This window comes from the organism of the source record quoted next, unplaced genomic scaffold (genome assembly GCF_019419815.1).
Source record: "Pyrus x bretschneideri cultivar Hongxiangsu unplaced genomic scaffold, Pyrus_bretschneideri_v1 Contig65, whole genome shotgun sequence".
Lineage (NCBI taxonomy): Eukaryota > Viridiplantae > Streptophyta > Magnoliopsida > Rosales > Rosaceae > Pyrus > Pyrus x bretschneideri.
In genome coordinates this window covers 1,827,291-1,848,431 of record NW_025999804.1, presented here as the reverse complement: position 1 = coordinate 1,848,431, position 21,141 = coordinate 1,827,291, and the positions used below count along the sequence as shown (strand labels likewise).

The 21,141-nt window shown below is 37.2% G+C and overlaps 1 protein-coding gene across 1 annotated transcript in view; it reads right to left on the bottom strand.

The window, feature by feature from the left end:
• Positions 1-9,083: 9,083 nt before the first annotated feature.
• The window catches only part of LOC103955246 (UBX domain-containing protein 4), a 37,613-nt gene continuing 25,555 nt past the window's right edge, over positions 9,084-21,141 (bottom strand). Inside the window, 8 exon segments of the mRNA XM_009367123.2 lie at positions 9,084-9,376; positions 9,846-9,965; positions 10,581-10,658; positions 10,766-10,849; positions 11,973-12,054; positions 12,202-12,269; positions 12,815-12,875; positions 13,428-13,507. Coding sequence (XP_009365398.2) covers positions 9,200-9,376; positions 9,846-9,965; positions 10,581-10,658; positions 10,766-10,849; positions 11,973-12,054; positions 12,202-12,269; positions 12,815-12,875; positions 13,428-13,507 — 750 coding nt within the window. The 3' untranslated portion in view covers positions 9,084-9,199.

Sequence of the window (21,141 nt, the reverse complement as noted above, 5' to 3'; positions counted from 1 at the left end):
TAAACAATGGATATCTATATGTTATCCACAGAAGCAACCTTAAGAATAACGACGTCACCATTATATATGATTCTCAATCATGTGGTTCAGTCTGTCATTTGAGTTTGGATCTTGATGATTCCCTGGCTTTAGCTATCGCCCCATTAATGTCGTAGTGTCACCACACTAGAGACACTTTTTAGTTGGAACTGAAATGGAGAGTTCATAAATGAACTTTCCCATCCAAACAACAATGTTGTAAGCTTCTATATGGCAATATATTTTGCATGATGGAACACACTAAAGTCATTGCTTTTAACATTTCCACCCAAATAGCTCTTTAGTCATAATAAAGAGATATCCAATTATCTCCAATTATCTCTTCATTCAAAATGAAGAGACATCCAATGTTGGATACGATATTAGATTCCTAATCTAATACATTTAGGCTTCCTTTGCATCACTCTAATTCTTCCTCATTCTTGAGGAATCTATCCTTTAGTATTTCTTAAATACTTAAGGACTCACTTGACAGTTGCCATGGTTCTGATCCTGAGCTTGCACTGATATGGTCTTGTACCGATCTTGGTACAACTCATATCAATGTTTTTCATACAATATGAAATACATAAATCACCTTTCTACTTGTGCATAAAGGATTCTATTTACGCATTATATCTTTGGGAGTCAAAGGGTACGTTCCATTTGAGAAGAGCAACTTCCTAGTCTCACTAGAATTGTCATTCTGATTGAAGTTTATCATCATATGAGAAACTTCCTAGCATCTTTGTCTATCATTAGGGATTGATATAATCCAATTATATCCTAAAATCTATCATTATAGATTTTCATCCCATTTATATAGACTATGTCTCCCATATCCATCCTATTGTTATAGAATGTTTAAAGTCATAACTTTAACGAAGAAGAATTCCTAAAATTAATATATCATATATATGTTCAAATTTAGGAATATGATTAACTCCCACGAATCTTTTGTCAACCTAGTAAACAAAAGATTCTATTTACATCTTATGAGGAATCAAACGATTTGATCTCTCTCATAAGACGCTTATAGCTCCCACTAGCTTGCTAAGATTCATGATGGATGGATCTCTACAACTTACAAGTTTTGTGATTCCTAGTCTTAGACATATATTATCAAGACTATCTTGATAATGGTTTCGGAAACCCATATTATGTCCAAACATTGAATTACCGTTTAGTTTTAGTTAGCAATCTTCGAATTAATAGAAATCAAGACTACATGAAAGATGGTTTCTTCCAAGTCAAGCAATCTCATTGATTGTAGTCACTTTAAGCTATCAATTAGCTATGAAGGTTTCACTATTTCGGGTCAAATGGTACTATACCATTTCCTTGAGTTTATGTTATATATACACTAAATGTAGTCATAAGAATTTTCATTCTTATTTCTTTCGAATTAAGAGGTGTAACTCTATGACATAGTCATAAAGTTCAAACCATTCAACTGAGAGGGTTTATAAATCCTTCTCGACTACCTTGGAGCTTGTGGTGTAGGAACTAGGTTGTTATATTTGTTGATTATTATCTTGTCTCTCAAAGAACTCATTCTTTGAGTTCTATCTCTCGTTTATTTGCTCTATCATAGGCAAATCCTAGTGTAGGATTACAATGAACTACCCAACAAACAACATTTGTTAGTTGGTTTGTAGAAGTGATATCCAAAGGTTAATTTAAGGATATCCCACAAGATTGCTCTCAAACAAATATTGCTTATTAGCACACAACCCCAAATCTTAACACGATTAAGACTTGTCTTTCTTTCCAACTACATCCTATGGAGTGATGAATATTTTGGAAGATCTTCTAATTGACAATCATATTGTCTTAGAAGTATATATCCTTTGTATGGGTATTTGATGCTACTTCCCTTGATATCTTTCAAGGAAACTCTTCTAAAGTGTTTTTTTTCCTTGGATCAATTCTAAGAAGGTAAATACTTTAGACGTCTTACTCATCAACTTACATTCTTGAATTCTTTGAAACCCTTTGCAAAGTATTCAGACTTGTGTTTATTCAAAATAAACAATAGTCCAACCGAGAGTGATCTTCAGTGAATGTCATGCAACATGAGTAGTATTATGTTATGGACAAGTGCCACTAACATCTAAGTGAATTAACCTCAACAACTTTGTGATTCTTTATTCTTTCCAAAAGAATAAAGATTCGAACATTTCACCTCTATACAGTTTTAACAAGAAGGCATTGGATCCGGATCTTATGATCCAAAACATCCATTTATGACCAACTTGTAATTTATGTTTCAAAGGTGTCACAACTCAATGGGATTAGTCACTACATTGCAACCTTTTGGGTTTTAAGCATCATTATATTCTAAATAGTTAACACTACCACATCATCTCTAATATAGAGACAATCAATTAGATTACAATAATCCAATCATTCATTAATAAAGAATAATGTTTTGTCAAACAAAACATTCATCCATCTCTTATAGTGACAGAATTATGTTCCTTATTCAAATTGGAATGTAAAGACAATCTTTGGTTTTCCAATTTCTTTGGTAGTTCATATGAGGAAGTAAGTATTATCTGCTTTCGCAGATATCTATATTTTATTCACGTTCCGAATGTGAAGTACTTTCTCTTCTCTCATTAATCTTCTACTTCTTATTAGCCACACTTTTACAATATTGTAAAACATAGTTACTAATACGGAATCAAGCATTCAAGTAGAAGAACCAAATGTTTTAAACTTATTCAAGAACAATTTACAACACCTTCGAAAGGTGTGTTCTTGACACTTGCAAGACATTTGTTGCAAATACCCCTTCCAATGTTCATCCTTTCATAAAGAAAGTTTGTTCCCTTGGAGTTATTTTGCCTTCTTCATTTGACTTCTCCTTTGACTACAATAGTCATGGTCCCTAAACTCCCACTATCTCTCTTGAAACTTATTTCAATTGTGTTTATACACATCAAACGATTTAGAGAGTGTGCGGTTAATGTTCACTATATAGTTTACAACAAACTTAGTGAACCATTTGGATAGGGACACAAAGGTGAAGTCCTTGCCTAGTTTCCGTCTCTTGCAGTGGCTTAACACTTCAACACTCAATGATTCAAAATCATCATAAGTCCATGTTGATGGACTATTTTTGTCAATCAACCATTATGTTCTAAACATAATTACAAACTTTTAAGAATTGTTCAAGGCAACTCTCATTTCTTCGTACAACAATTTGTAAGTGAAGAATCATGGCACATAAAGTGTCCATGCCCTTGTGCTTACTTCTCAAGTTCCTTGTTCATTTAACAAAAAACAAGCACTAGTGTTTGCGTTAACTAAGGGATGTTCAAAGCAACTCTTATTTCCTCATACAACGATTTGTAAGTGCAGAATTATGACACAAAAGTGTTGTCCTCTTTTATGATAGACTTATCTAACATGTTCTTCCAATGATACATTATCAATAGAAAGATTGTGAGGATGAGACTACTTAGGTACATATACAATCCATTCAAGACAATCTATGGGATTGTGGTACCAAGTCCGGAAACTAAAGCCTTCGGCTTTTCTTTGTCAAGTTTTGGATAGCATTTGCAAATATATTGGTAAATAAATACATAAAGAATTTAAATTGATTGATTTTAAGTTATTTGATCTTGGTCTTTAAATCAAATAGCACCACCCACTATTTTTGGCAAATTCGATATCCCTCATCGGAATTCGAGAGTTTTGGAGGAAACTCTTAGTAGGGTATGGGAGACTCACTATTACCAAGCCCACCTCACAATGATAAGATTTTGGCTAGCAGCAATAATAATGAGAGAGTACGCTTACTCATTTGCATCTCTTGCAAGTACCCATCTTATTTGGCCTCTAGAGAATGATGCCTCACAATGATATGATGTTGGCTCCATTGCACTTAGTTAAGTCATTCCCACCATGCAAGTTCAGGTAGGGGTTCAAGAACAACCTCATAATGATATGATGTTGATCATTCTCGTTGCCTACCTTCACAACATCATGTATGCGTATAGGACTCCTCCTGAGTGTAAGCACGCACTTTGTACTCCCCCATGATAGGGTGAAGTCGGTGTACGAGTCACAAACGATCGGAGCCTACCACGGCGGAAGGCCACGAAAAAGTGTTCAAAGCACTCTCACGCTTGTCAACTTAATAATTGTTTGGTTGAGGGTTTTTAGGTCTCATCACATATTATCATGCATTTTAATCTTATTAAAACAATTTGGTCCTATTACAACTATTGGTACATGTGATTGATTTAGTAGTATATGATATTCCCATTATGCTTGTAAAACGGTTTTTAAAGCAAGAATATATGGTACTACTAACATAAGCTTTGAATTCATTGATGGACTATATAGTTGCCTTAGGGCCTTAGGATGACTATGAACCTTTGATTCGATCCAACACAAGCCTAGTGTTGGATCTCGGTCTAGGGATGGTGATTGATTTTAGTTATGCGTTTAATCATATTAAGACGTGTTTTCCTATTGGGCGTTGGACCAAACGACTCCAATTTCATGCATATCAAATAAAACAAGAAAAGGAGTACTTCAAAGTAAAGAAGAGTTTATGCTCTTTTACAACATTTAATCAAAACAAATTACTTTAAAGTAAAGTAAAGAAGAGCTTATGCTCTTTAAGCTCTTCTACAACATTTGATCAAAACAAATTACTTTAAAGTAAAGAAGAGCTTATGCTCTTTTACAACATTTGATCATATCAAATTGTAACCAAAATCTAATCTGCACATTCCCATGGTTCAAACAAATTTGAGAGACGGCCTTTCACATAGCTCAATTATTGTAGGCTTAGGTTCATAATCACCCTTTCTTTAATTAATTAACGCTTTAACTAATTAAGCTTGAATGCAACATTGTCATTTGGTTTTTGTATCCATAGAATTGATTTAGATGGAGCTAAATGAAATGAAAATCCAATTCTCATTTAAAGATACAAAACTATTTTGGGCCAAAAAGCAATAACCTCAACCATTGGGCTATATTGCAAAACACAAACTTTTGAGGTCACTTTGTAAAAACACAAAAGTCCACTACTTCATGTAATTACAACTAGAACCCAAAAATTTCAACAAAAACAAAAACTTCATTAAAGGAGCAAAATTTGGGCCTTTATGTAAAAACCTATAAAAGCTCCGTGAACATTTTTCACCCAAAGACACCCCAAAAATTCTCAAACTTAAGAAAAATAACATATTACCATACTAGGGTACTTAGGGGTTCCTAATATCACTTCAAAACAGTTTTAACAAGACAAACATGAACCCAAAGATCCACCCTTTGGATTTGGTCGAATTTCCCCATAAACATGGCACCAAATTTTAGCTCCAAAATTCATCTTATATGAACTACATCTACAACATTTGAGATGGCAAATTTTCTAACAAAATTTACATTCAAAGAAGCAAGAATAAAGCTTGTAACAATTACAACATTCAAATCATAAACTATGAAAATACAAAACCCAAAAGGATTCACCAACTACTAGACCTAGGCTTTGATACCACTTGAAGGAAATTTTTGTGAAAACAAGTTCATTTGAGCAACATCTATGCATGCTATTAACAATTAAAAGGCGGAATCATGCTTGTATGCACTCAAAAACAAAACTTAACCCATGAAATTCAAAGCCTAGTAGTTATGGTGAACCAAGACTCAACTCAAAACAAAGTGAGTTGAGAAACTTTATACCTTTGAAGCACCTCTTTGCTTAGCAAAGGTTAATCACCCATGTGAGGGCCTTCTTTCCTTTGTCACCTTGCTCCTTGGCTCCATGGATTTGGGTGGAGGAACTTTGCTTCTTGGCTCCATGTCTTCTTGGATATGGATGGAAGAATTGGGTTCTCCAAAAGTCCCCAAAGTTGGAGACCTCTAAGTTTCGACACCAAGGATGGTTAAGGAAGAAGATGAGTGACCATGGAAGAATTAGATGCTAGTAAATTCCCCCATGGTGGCCGGCCCCCTAGAGAGAAAAAGGAGAGCTTTTGTTCTCTCCAATTTCCTCAAGAAAAACCTAATGAAGAAAGGCTATAAAGTCACATTTATACCTACCTTCATTGGAGTGGCAAACTTGTAATAAGTCCAAAACCCACTCCCTCTCTAAGCATGGCCTTCCTCCCTATTTTAGTGGGTTAATTGCCCATTTTGTTTTAGTTGCCACACAACTTAAACCTTATGTGCCTTGTGGACCAACACCCTTTTGTGTCCCCAAACCCAAAACTAACTTAAGGCCTAAAACGAACCTTTCGTTCTAGATTAATTAACTTTTAATTAATCCTTGCCATATACAATTAAACTATTTAATTGTCCTTACTCATCTTCGTTATATCCTTCAATAATTACCTTACACGGTGTGCAATCCATTAGGTTCCTTTTAGCGAGGCAGTGGGTGATTAGAACTCTTCAAATTGATTGTGAATTGAAACTTACTTTCAATTCTCCCTTTAGTGATTATATAGCTTTAGGGCTTCCACAAACCATGAGTGACACGTAGTTGTATGTCATGGCTACCCAAGCTAATCAGAAGAGGTGGAGAACCTATTTAGTTTAGGATTCCAATGCAACACGGTCTTTTTTTAATACAATACTCTTGACCACATTGTTTGGTTTGATAGTTTATTCATGTCTACTATCCAATGTGATTCATTTCCTTATATGATTACCTTGAATGTTATTTGGAACGACTTCCTAAATCTCATTCATACTCTGGCCAGAGATTCTTAATCATATCATAGAGTATTCTCCCTCAAACGGTTCGAAGGTGAGAGATCTCTTGTTGCGCATTCACTTGCCTCCATGCCCAAGTGGCTTAACCCCAACCATGTCGTGGACACCCTCTAATGGAGTGACTTTGACATAGTCAAAGATCAAGGACCTAACCACAAGACAACTATGATGCCTCAGGTCAAAGGACTACTTTGCATTATCTCAACCATGAGTTCTCATGTGACATAAGTGTGAGAACTCCTTGTTGATCGCATTTAGTGAACTCATTCTCTATTGAGCACCTATGTACTTGTCTTGGTGTCAGTCACACCAATGACTCGAGACCAGTCACACTCCCTGAGAGAAGACATAGCACGTACTGATCTTAACAGACTGTCAATGCCCAATTGGCAATCATATGATCAAGAACGTTTAGGATATGTATACGAAAGAGAATGGTCTCATGAATCTAATTTCTTTAGATCACATTCTCCCAATTACATATTCCTTGGACTTATCATTTAAGCATATAACATTTTAGAATTCCACCAAACCAGACGGTCTCCACCCAAGGGCATAATAAAAGGAGATGTTCAATAGATTCCTCATGATTGTTGCATATCAGACACTTTGGGGAAGGGGCTAATTTCCATTTAACTAGATTCTCCATTGTAGCCAGGGCACAATGAGCAACTCACCACATAAAATTACGAAGTTTTAGTGGGGTTCTCAACTTCCAAATAATTTTCCAAATCTGTCTCAATAAAGAACGAGAAGAGGATGGCCGTTCATCCACAAGGGAACCCAGCAGAGACCTTGCCCAGTGATACCCAGACTTGACCACATACAACCCATTCTTGGTGGAAGGCCAAACAAGTATATCGCCCCTCCCAGGATCCCCAATGTGTGTCACCAATATAGCATCTTTCTCCTCTACTGACAAGAACGGTTGAAGGAAACTTATATCCCAGGAACGGGAAGTATGACTAATAAGGGACACCACCCTGGTATCCCTAGTCATCAACACCTACCCATTGGGCATTGGATAACCCAACGGGAGGGAGGGAAGCCACCTATCCACCCACAATCGAACATTACACCCATCCATGATTTGCCAGTGCGACCCTTTCATTAACATATCCCTCCTCACCAAAAGACTATTCCAAGCCCAAAAGGCCCTACTCCCCCGTTAAGCATCAAAGAAAGAACAATGCGAAAAGTATCTAGCTTTGAAGACCAATGCCCATAGAGAGTTTGGGTTTTGAATCAGCCTCCAACACTACTTTGCAAGTAAGGCATCATTAAAATCATTAAAGTTCATGAACCCCATACCCCCATCCAGCTTCGAGAGACCCAAAGTGTTCTTAGACACCCAATGAATTTTCCGCTCCGCACCAACAACCCCCCACCAAATCCGGATATCAAAGAATCCAACTCGTTGCACACCGCTGCTAGGAACTTAAATAAATTCATAGGGTATGCTAGAATCGCTTGAGCTACCGCTTTAATTAGTACCTCTTTGCCCGCTTAAGAGAGAGTGCTTTGCTTCCACCCTTGTATTTTCCGCAAAATCCTACCTTTGACATAAGCAAGACCTTGCCGCTTTGATCTTCCCCACATGGCAAGAACACCAAGATATGTCCCCGGATCGGAAACCACCAACATATTAAGAACTTGTCCCAGCTTCGTCAACAGAGTCACCAGCATATTAGCACCAAAGAAAACGCATAATTTTTGTAGATTTACTGCTTGGCCCAAAGCCGCACAGTAGTCTTCTATGATTTTGACCAAATTGCAACAATTCATTCGAGTGGCCTTCAAAAATATAAGTGTGTCATCAGCAAAGAATATACGAAGAATTACTGGACCATGCGGGTTCATCTTCACCCCTTCCAAATGCTTTCGCTCCACCGCCAATTGAAGCATCCAGGAAAGAACATCACTTATTCAACAAGCTATTGATACGAAATATGTACTTTAACAAAAGGAATATAATAATACTTTTCTCGAATTGGTCATATGTAATAGGAAGATGACTTAATGCAACTATGCTACCACTGTCCCTTTTTTTTTTAACTCCAGATTATTTACACTAGAAAAGAGAGGGTGAACATAGCCTAACAACGAACTAGCAACAATATGGTTCAAATTTCCCTTTGACGAGAATCAAATCTAAGATCTCTTACTTACAAATGAAGAATACTATTAGACCGTAGTACTAAGTGACATCACTGTCCAAGTTGAATGCCCCTTCCCTCAGCTCTTTTTGACAAAAATTAAGCATTATTGGTCATTCACAATACGAGGCTTGACACCCGATACGATTATCGATGTCAATAAAATGAATGTAAGAAATGCGTCTTAGGTTTCTGCATATTAAACATATATAAAAATTATTCTATCAAAAAGGAGAAAAATGGTGCTGTAATTAACAAATCCAAACATCAATCTTTTTAACTTAAAGAACACCGAAAAAGGGATTCTTGATTGCAGAGTCGAGCTCCGATCCGGCTGAGTTCAGCACTGCCATGTCCACCTTCTCCCTAGGAAGAAGTAAGAACTCTCCCCCTTCCATTCTCTCAAACTCGCACAATTCAAGAAACTCGATCCCACCTTTTAGTGAACCAACCCTTTCCTGCGTAGGCAACAAGTAATTTGACAACAAAAGAAAAGAAACTTGAGTTAGTTACCAAATCAAGAAACATGAACATTAAAACAGTAAACTAGACCAGTAAACAGATCTGATTTTGATTGGATCGGCCTAATCCACACTTGATCATTTATCAATCGTATTATTATCGGATTAGATCAACTCAAATCCATATCTGATTTGTTACTTGTTAGCTAACAGGTTACAGGATTCGGATTATGAGATATTGAGAATGTCAATCCATATCTTATAAATTCCATCAGATTCAGATCAGATCCGGATCAAAAACCAATCCATTGACAGGTCTAAGTAAAACATTTTTTTTTTCAACAGTGAATAGTGTGGTGACAACGGTACACGCAAACTTTAACAGGGAAGGGGAAAGAGAACAAAACTCTGTAGAGGGGAAAGACTCAAAAGTGAGCTGTGCTCTGTGCAAGATAAGTTGTTCTACCTGGAAAGATGGGTTAGTGAGTCTTATCTTTCTAAACTTCTCCTCATTAGGATTTTTGGCAACATTCCCTACAAAAGTTAAGAGAGTCTGGAATGCTCTCTTCACCTTTGCATCGTCCTCCTACATACAGAAAGCAAATATAGGTAAGGCCATTTTCCACAATCCATACAACAAAACTTTGAATAGATAAATAATGGGCAGTTCCTTTCAAGCAATATCATTTTGTATTTCTGTTTGTTTCTTTTTTTATCATTTCAAAAAGCAACTTCGGTTAAACTCAAGGGTCAGTGTGTGAGTGACATTAAAAATACCCAAGGCTTCATTGGGTATATGGAGAACTGGAAAGGAATGAATAAGCCATTATTTAGGTACATTGAAGGAAGAAACTAAAAAACTGTGACCAACTTGGAGGTAGGAGATGAATTACTTCAAAAGAAAACTTTATTCATTCCGATCCTCCCCAAAATGGTAGGACTAAAATGGAGATGTTTTTCTTCACGTCTAATCCTGTCAAAATGAAGAATCATTCTCCTCTACCTTCAATAGACCTTGAAGTTACCCATTCCAATTCAATCCTAGACACCAAATGAGGCCTAAATGAGCAATTGACACTTAACTTTTGGTGTCTTGTACCAGACCTGTATGTGGTTCTCTAGAAAGTTACTCAAAATGAAGAAAATATAATATAGTTTCTTTCTTGATGAATTATTTGACCTTGCAAGCAACTGTTTTTACCTTGTGATTCTGCTTGAGAGATCGCAAACATTCTCTCATTTGCTCTGCTTTTGTGGCAGGCCTTATGGGTAATGAGCTCTGCACGATAGATACACAATAATACAACAGAGATCCATTAGTACAGATTTCAAACAATTTCTGAGTGGCATTCACTAGGTAAATAGCATATACAAACAAGCTCGTGCCTTTTTCTCCTCCACAACAGGTGCAGCAGGCTTTACAGTTGAAGGATCTTCTGGTGGTAACCCAAGTCTCCTCCTCCTCTCTGCCTGTAAAGAATAATGAAGAAAAAAGAAGACTGCTTCATATTTCATAAAAATAAAACCAAAAAGAATAATAAGAAATAGATACAGACTGACAAGAGCAGAGCAATTCCGAAAACCTTTGATTCTTTCATTACTTGTCACATGAGATATAGCAAGGCTTAGTTGTAAAGCCATGGTCGCAAGGCTTAATTATAAAGCCATCATAGTTCACAAGTAGTATTTTCCTGTGAATTAATACTTGAAGAGAGTTGTGAGTGTTTTCTATTCACTTTAAAAGGAGGGGTGGGCGGGAGGTGGGTATATGAATCCAAATGCATGCTAGTTAACCCTCATGCAGTCCAAAGTATGAAAGGACACGAAATTTTCAGATTAGCTGCTTATAAGAACAACTATGGAAATTCATTGGGTGCATGTTATAACTTGACTTGTATGCAATTGGTCTCACTTTCATATACTTTCCAGTGGCACAAAAGTAGAGTAAATTTTATACCAACTAAAAATGTCTAATTGATGGCCCATGCACCAGTAAAGTCAATCATTTCACTATTCATCTCTCCTTGATATCAGAAGAAATCTTTACGCGTCTCCCAGAGAATCAAACAAACAAATAAAATGAGACCAAAGACGAAAATTCTTGCAAAAGTTTCTCTAAAAGCTGAATGAAGATATTCAGAGTTTCCACGGTAATCCAAACTCCATAAGCCCTATAAAATAGGTCAGGATTTTAATGTCAAACATGCCTGGTAGTACAGATCTCCTTATATATGCCTTCAGACTAACACCTAATTTTCTCAGAATCTCATAATGTTCCTTGAATTAAGAATTCAAACAATGCTTTTCTCTACCTGTTCTTTCTTCGTCTGCTTCGCTCAATTCAAGGTTTCTTCTGCTAATATACTTCAGACTCGATTTGGAAAAACAAAACAAAACATATACTTTTAGTATGACTCAAGAGTCTCCTAAAGGAATGTTATAGACATGTGATTAAAGAGCCACCAATTTACCAAATTTCACTTAAAGCATGTTACAAACAACACTGGACATGTCTGACAATACAACACTCACCCAAAAACTTGGTACTGAATACTTATGTACAATATTAAACAGTGGTTAAAAATATCTTTACCTTATCTTCCTCCAACTTTTGACGAATCTTTTCCCTAGCTCTTTTCTCTTCATCTTTCTCCGCTTTTCGCAAAGCAATAATCCTATCGCAAAGAAACATCTCCATGCCAATGGAAGACAAATTCATGTAATGTGAGGGAAAAGGACATTTGATGTCATTAAATGGTCGATTGGAAAACAAGCACAAGAAATAATCAATCACACAAAAGTTTCAGTAGATGAAGATAAACCGTTTTCTTTCATTGTCTTCTTCTATTCTCTTCGCTTCTAGGAGTTCCTTGCCCACGCGAATCCTCTCCTGAAGAACCACATACAGAGGAAAGGATTGCACTTGATGAAAACTAGTAAGATTGAAAATTGATAGGCTGTATTATATATCGTAAACATAGTCCTGGTTTCTGGAGGTTCCTCATAAGTTTTTAAAGTAAATGAATCCACCAGAAATACTTGAGCATACATATCTTGGAAACTAAAATTTAAACATATGTTTCTTGAATCGCACAAGCGAAAAAAAAGGACCTCATCAGAAAATCCTTCTTTTATTGACACCATATCCAGTCTTGATAAGATAAAGAGAAATATTATAAATTCTCAATTATTTTGATTAAAAAATTTCATAGGGGCACATGAAGAAACAATACTTAATGGTGAAGAAGGAAAAGCATATCCAAGAATCTGTCTTTTTGGTCAGAGGGAGTATTCAAGATTGCAATACAATTTTTTTAAGATGAGACTAACACACACACACACACACACACACACACACACACACACATGTATACAGTTGCAAAAGATTACTCCTGCAATGCAAGTATGGACAAGTGGGCAGACATTTAGAAGTACCTTTTCTCTCTCTCTTTCCATTCTCTTCTCTTCTTCTTCTTTCTTCTTGCGGGCTTTCTCCCTTAAGGTTGGTTGGAAAGAATTAGAAGACAAAAATTAAGTAGTGAGAAGTACCGAGCGAGTCTAAAGCAATTTTCAAACATGAGTATTGCCCAGAACCGCAGTGTCAAAGAAAAAAAAATTAATCAAAAGTATAGGATTTATATTTTAAAATGCTGCAAACATGGCATAACATATTTTAGAAAGATAGCTACAAGAAGAAGATAAGTTCAAATAAAAGAAATTGGAAATCAATTAAAACGTTCAATAGCAGAGTACATTTTTCAGACTAGAGGGAATGAATTTTCAAGTGATTAGCTAGCTCTCAGTTATAAGATGAAAGCAGGAAATGGAAACTTCAATCTAAATTCTAAACCTTGCACATACTAATATTATCAGCTTCAACAAGCAAAACTGGAACTACAGCATCCATGAAAAAGAATGAGATCAATATTCTGAAAGCAGAAACTAAAATCAGCAAAAATTGTGTATCAAGTGATCTAATCTAATCCTTTATTTTTTTTGGTCTGATCGAACTCATCCATGACACTAACAATGCATAAAGAAGCACTACCTAAGCTCTTGTTGCTTGGCTTTCAATTGTTCTGGCGTGAGAGAAGGTTTTGGAGCCTCAACTTTGCTGTTTATTGGTACCTGAGCATAAACAAAATCGCAATTCTTAACGAACATAAATTATCCCTACCACCGATCTCTCTTCGAACCTTTCTTTTCACCTCCTGATGCAGGAGCCAAGTTCAAAATTCAATAAATCATATTTACCAAAATATACAGTAAATTATATTTGTTTTGGATTTAAGTTAAAATTTGCACACCATTATTACAGAACTCACTCAAGAAGTTCACATTCATAGCCTCATAAAGTTATTCAAAGAGCACCACAACAACAAACCAAATAAAAACTTCCTGGACTTAGCTTGATACAAAATAATGCAACAGAAATTTTCAACCCATAATCACTCAAAGAAAATTAGTGAGCTTCCAGAAGATAAATTTATACAAGTTTATTAGTATAACTGTTAGCACTAGGATGTGAAACCCCCTTATATCTCCAAAACCCCAGACACCTTTTTTTTTTAATATATTTCCTTGACCAATATTATAGAACTAAGGTCATCACCGAAAAGATATGCAAGCACATACCTGTAGACATCGAAATTTCAGTAAAATAAATGTTAACCAATGTATTAAAATTACAACATTTATTTACTTCACCAACCTCACACACTTACTTCACCTACAACATCCACTTACTTCACCTACAACCTTCACTCACTTCACCTACAACCTCGACTCACTTCACCAAAAAAATGAATGGTGGTGATTCACTCTCAAAGCCTATAAATAGGCTTCTCCATCAAGAAGAAGGGGGGACCAAAACCTTGAAGCCTTAAAGTTCTAAAGCTCTCAAGAAAATCCCGAAGGATCAAGAAAGCACTCTTCGTTCTTCGTCAAATCCTCCTTCAAGATCAAGCCCTAACGGCCCTTGAAGAACTCCCACCAACTCAAGATCAAGCCCCGACGGCCCCTTAAAGAAAGTGTTCATCATTCATCATTCGTTCATCCTAAGATCAAGCCCCAACGGCCCTTTGGATCAACAACCTCAACAAATCCACACATCCAATCGTTCTTCAAGACTAAGCCCAAAAGCCCTTGAAGATCTGCTCATCCATCAACCTTCAAGATGAAGCCCAAAAGCCCTTGAAGAAATCCATACACCCATTCTTCAAGATCAAGCCCAACGCCCCTTGAAGATCCATTCATCAACTGTTCATTCTAAGATCAAGCCCCAACGGCCCTTTGGATCAACAACCTCAACAAACCCATACACCCATTCTTCAAGATCAAGCCCAACGCCTCTTGAAGATTCGTTCATCAACTGTTCATCCTTAGATCAAGCCCCGACGGCCCTTTGGATCAACAACTCATCCACAAACCTACACCCTACGAAGATAGAATCAGAGGACCAAATTTGAGAGAGATCGTAACCCCAAAATCATTAAACACAAAAATATTATTTTGTACACGTATTCTTGTTTCTTGTTTCAGGAATTTTTCGTGTTCACAAATTTGGCACGCCCAGTGGGACATCTCTACCTCTCATCTCTATCCTCAAATCATCGAAAAACGCATATGGCATCAAGAAATGATCAAGCTGTTCCTGCAATCAAAGCAAAGAACAAGAACATCATCGCCACAAGTGGTGATATTTCGGGCATCATAACCCGAAGTAAGGCAAGAGCACCTGAGGTACGAGCCTGTGATCACCCTAGCCTCGCTAAGGGCATCAAGGGGGGAAAGCCCGAGGAAATACTCAGAGTCCCTACTCTCCGACGCTGATTCGAGCGGCTGTACAACCATGCAAGTCATGACCACTGGAGCAACTTCAATCGAGGAGCAGCTAGCTCAGATAAATGTACGAGAACAAGCCATTTAAGTCGCATGAATATGCTCCTATCAAATATTGATGCGATTGTTATACGCACACAAACTAAACCTTATTTGTGACAATTGTAGTAATGATGTAAGTAGGGATCGTTCTAACCGGGGATTAACTAGGGATGCTAAACACTTGACTCAAATAAATAAAACTAACTTTTAAAACACTAAGACAAACTAAAAGACTCAAAACAAGTTCAAAAGACTCCAAATACTTAAAAACATAAAATAAGACAAATCAAATGATTAAGACTTAACAAAATAGAGGGGGGAATTGTGGTTGGACGAGATTAAATTAAACGGACAGATTATAATTTAAAACAGATAGTAAAGATGAATGTGATGAAAATATGGATGATGGAATAGCTAAGGGGTTCTTCTCCACAACATGTTACACTTGCATACAAAATTGATTCTCAGTTGGTCTTTCGATAAATTATGAAACTCAATGCTCCAAGTTAATTAGGTCCGCTTAAATTAACTTTCAGATTTCCCTAGATTCGTTGGATTGAATGGAATACGCATTACAACCAAATTATTCTTAATCAAAGTCCCTAACTATGGAATACGCATGATAGAGACATTCAACAAAGATCATTAAGTTCAACGGAAATCATAAACATCGACGAGGCATTCGTTACTATGGAATACGCATGAAACTTATGCCAAGAATTCGTTTAACGCGATTGTTTATAAGCAACCTCCACTACTTGTGAATATAAGTTCGTAACTATTAGGTGAAACTCACTTATATTCTAGCGTCATATTCATTCAAATGGTTAAACAAATTGAATCCACAATTTATGAAATTCCAACCAAAAGTAATCAATTCATATTGCAAGCATAAACATGTATTTTGAATCACCCCCTAGCTAAAGGGGGGTTTAGTTCCTCATAACTTTGAAATCAAAGAGACATCTAAACATTCCAACAACTCAAACTGAATTGTATGAACGTTTAGGCACTCTTCTCTTCCATTACAAAACAAAGAAAATTGAATTTAAACATTGAAATCAAAGAAACACCTAAACATTCCAACAACTCAAACTTGAATTGTATGAACGTTTAGGCACTCTTCTCTTCTTCGTTGTTGTAGCACAAGGTCTAAGGTGAGTTTTTGGGGGATGAGGAGTGGTTGGAGTGGTTGGAATGAAGAGAAAATATGCAGAAAATGAAGGGATATGCACGGCAAGAATGGAGGTATTTGTGGTGTGTTGTGTATGAAAATGAGATGTGAATTGAATGGGGAGTGAATGAATGCCAAATGAATGAGAATGCAAGGGTTTTTATAGGAGGAATGGAGATGTATATGGCTGTTTGTTTAAGATGCAAGTGGCTAATTAATGATGGAAAATAGTTAGGAAAGCATGTGAAAGCTGGAAATGCATATGGGGTACACGGCAATGATGCTTGTTGGTGCTGAAATTGCATGTGTGTGAGGTGTGTAGGTGCTGAAAATGCATGTGAATGCATGGCATTTGAAATGATTGTTGTTTGGAAATGAATGTGAAGACATGTGAAAGCTGGAAATGCATGTGAAGATGTTGGAAATGGGAATGAAGGCCACGGCAAAGGATTTCAGGATGCATGTGTTTGTAGGTCACGGCATGGTTGAATGATTATATGTGTTAAATGAATTAAAGGGTGCATGTGTTGATTTGAATGTGCATGTGGGTGAGTGTGAAGGGAATGCATGTAAAGATGCTAATAAATAATGCATGTAGGGTTAGGAAATAAAAACATAACTTAAAGGGGAATGATTAAAAGGTGTTGAAAGGTTTTGCATGGCTTTGAAGTGATTGTGGATTGGGCTAGGGTTTAAGTACATGAAATGGACCCAAATTGCTCCCCCTTGCATGGCAAGGAATGGTGTTTGTGTTAAGCCCAAGGCAAGGTGAATGTAATTGGGTTAGGGCCATTGTTTTGTGTCCTCAAGTGCTTACAAGGCTTTCAATTTCATCCAACACTTGGGCTCCAAGCATAAGCTATCCATCCTTAGCCCAATAGTGCTCCAAAACACTCCATAATGCATCCTTTCGTCAAACACGTCTTATTATCCTGAAAACACACAAAAGAAGCATAAAGGACTAAACTAACTAAAAAAACATAACGTAAATGTACGAGAACAAGCCATTTAAGTCGCATGAATATGCTCCTATCAAATACCCCCACACTTAGCTTTTGCTAGTCCTCGAGCAAAACAGAAAAACAAAATAAAACGAAACGAAACAAACCAAACACAATCTTAAACCTTCCAACGTTGCCTCAGGGATTTCCAATGCACATGACATGTTAAAAATCATTACTCCCACAGATTTTGGTTATCTTTACACTTAAGTACATACTTAATCATAGTCACCACATACTAATTCACAATTAAGCATTTAAAACTATATTTTGAATGTAGTAACATGCTTTTAGAGAATTTGCTCAATTCCTTACAAGATATGTACTCAAATTTCACTCAGATTTTCTGACTACACACCCTAATCTAGTTACATGTGAGAAGATTGATGTAAATATGAAAACGAACACTCACATATATGTATCATAAAGAGAGCAATTTCTGGAGTTAATAAGCATGTTTAGATATGATCTCATGAATGGAATGCTCCTACTTAGATGCGAGAACCAGTGACACCATATGCTCATACCAAGTTCAAACTCCACAAATTGAAACACATAACACTCAAGATTGAAGTCACGGGTTGTAATGGGGCTTGGGGTAATTGGCTAAAAATGAAAGGTAAGGATAACAAACGTTCTTTAAGCAATAGTGAGCAAAGTATTGAATTAGGCACTTAGAATTCCCTTTAGAACGCAGAAGTCAACTTTGAACACCCAAGGGGAAGTCACAAAACTTAGGGCCATATTCAAACTTTTTGGGCCCTTTCTTTAACAATCACACTTGTGAGTCCATTCTCACTTATTTTCACTCTTTTTTTTTTTTTTTTTTTTTTTTCCCGTGCCTCCTTTAAGACTTAGGCACATACATACACACAAAAAAATCCTTTCCCCCACACTTAGCTTTTGCTACATATTAATCAAAAGGAATTCATTATCCGTCATGCTTACTATGCTTCAAGAACAAGGGTACGGATGGTCCTAATCTAGGCTAGGTAAGGGGTGATGTGGTTAGCAAAGGAAATAGGCTAAACGAGGCTCAACGGGGTTAAAACTAATAACAAATACGAAATATGGGAAGTAAGGCTATTTGGTTATGGTGGCAACTACACAACTTCATCTTGATATATGTTATGCAATTCAATGTCATGCTTTGAATGAAACGGATATAAGTTCTAGCATTTAGTTCTATCATGATACAATTGCATTCTAAGTAGCAACCAAGCAAGGAATAATGAGATCATGCAACAACTTTAGAAAACAAAGAATCACAGAATAAAACTCTCCAAAGAAGGTAATGACTCGAGTCTCACAGGGATGTAGCGTCATTATGAGTTCCTTCCTTCAAGCATGTTACAAAAACGAATTTTTCTTTTATGATTGCATGTGAAGTCATACATTATAACCATAACTAAACATATACCAAGAGTAAATCAAACTTTCATCCATGTTTATAACTCTTTTTAACAGTCATGCAATTACAAACCAAATCCTCATCATAACGTTGGAAGGTTCCCTAAGACACAAAAACAACTCAAAACACTCTTTTTAGGCTTTTCAAAAAAATGTTTTTCAAATTTTTATGTGATTTTCGGAGTTATAAAACAAAACACGCTAAAACAGTTTAAAAACACCTTAAAAACATTTAAAACAGCAAGGAACAACACTTGAAGTTATGGGTGATAAAATTCAACGAATTTGCATCAACATACTTAGTTACCCCCCCACACTTAAATCAAACATTGTCCTCAATGTTTTAAGCATAGATTCACACAAAGCATAAGTAAATACACAAAAAGCACTTAAACATACTAAACATGGCAGAATGTAATTAACAAAGAGAAGAGTTTAGAGACGCAAATCTGGTTATAGAGTGTAAATTCCATCTTCTCCTTGGTAATTGCATTGAGGCTTTTGATCTTTGTGATTCCACAAGCTTACTCTTGAACTGGTTTCTGCCCATCGTTGATTTTCCTTTGTGCTACTTCTTGAACTGGGCAGCAGGATGGTTCTTTTGGTCTCCCCCGAAGGTCTGAGCTTATCCCTTTTATCTGTTTCTTTGTTCAATCTTTCCAATTCGTATTGAAAAGGGTTGGAGGATAACTCAGCCTATGTTTGTCTCCACATGCTTCAATGTATCATTTTCACTTGCCTTACTCGCTCCCCTTTGCAGAAGTGGTTCCTTCTCCGGAAGTGTATCAACCGTTGAAGATGACTACTCGAGAGCAACGCTAGGTAAGCAATCAGGAATAGATTCCAGGCAGTTGGCTCTAGAACGGAAGACTGACTCCAAGTGCCGGCTGATTGCTTGTTTTACTTTGCCATGCGAGTAAGAACAAGGACAAAGAAAAAGACAGGGAAAGAGCATGATATGAGATACTTTTGCTTTTGACCTTGATGCTATGAGATACCTTTACTTTTGAAGAAGCGGTGAATGAATCAGCACATGTATTTGTTGTGCTGTTTCCTCCTGGGTCATCTGTACTCCAGACATCTGGTATCATCTTTGGGGAAGAAGAAAGAATTTAGTATTTCGAAAGGCTTTGCTGGGAGTGCACCCTCAGAGGTGAGGGAGAGTTGGGCATTTTCTTCAGGTTTGCCCTGCCATAAAAGACGAAGGTCGACATATATAGAGATAATAGCAAGTGGTGGTACTTTTTACCTTTGTCGACAAACGTTTTGATCCCGCAACTCTGGCTTTTTGAAATAGTGGCACCTCTTCGATTTTTGAATACGCCTCTTCGATTTCTGAGCAGGCGCCCCTTCGATTTCTGAGCGACACGTGGTAGTGCAGATGCGGCTCCTTTTGACAAAGCTGCACGCGTCCTCTGAAAAGCAGAGAAAGCGTCGCCGAACTTTGCGCTTGTCGGCTAAAGATGCGTAGTTGTGATGATGGCCTCCACGTGTTGTCTGAAAAGAAGAAATCTTTTGACAAAGTTGAACGCGCCTTCTGAAAAGCCGAGAAAACGTCGCCTAAATTACGCCAGAAATTCCGGCTTTTTGAATTGGTGGACGCGTCGCCTTGGCTTTTTTATTGAGCTATCGATCACCACAACAAACACACTCTGAAGATTTCCCATTCTTGAAAATCGACTCCGGCCCTTTGAAATTTAACTCCATCCCTTCTCTTTGAACACTTTTGAAAAAATGGCAAACTCATCGAACCTTAGCTTGGAATTGAGCCTTAGCAGTGATACGGGCGCGCCGCGTCAAGGTAACGTATGGCGCCCTTCTTTCTTTTCTTGTAACGGTCATCTCACAGGTGAAGACTCCGTGATGCAGGACGCCACAACAGCTACAATAGTAGCTAGGAACCTCCTCACTCCAAAAGATAGTAGGCTGCTGTCAGGACGGTCCGATGAGTTGGCCGTTCAAGAGTCCCTCGCACTTAGTGTTCAGTGTGCGAGTTCTGTGTCCAACATGGGCCAACGCCTGCTTGCCCGCTCCCGTCAGGTGGAATCATTGATGGCAGAGGTGGAAAGTCTCAAGCAGGAGATCCAGCAGCTTAAGTACGAGAATAGAAGTTTGCATGTGCTTGCAAATAACTATTCGTCGGGCATGAAGAGGAAGCTTGATGAGCTGCAAGAATCTGAGGGTCGGATTCAAAGCGACCGTCAAAGGTTTTCTGCTTATCTCCAGAGGCATCTTTTTCCTGGCTCATCCAGCGCTTGGCCAAGTATTGAGGCCTGGAATGCTCTAGCTCCGAT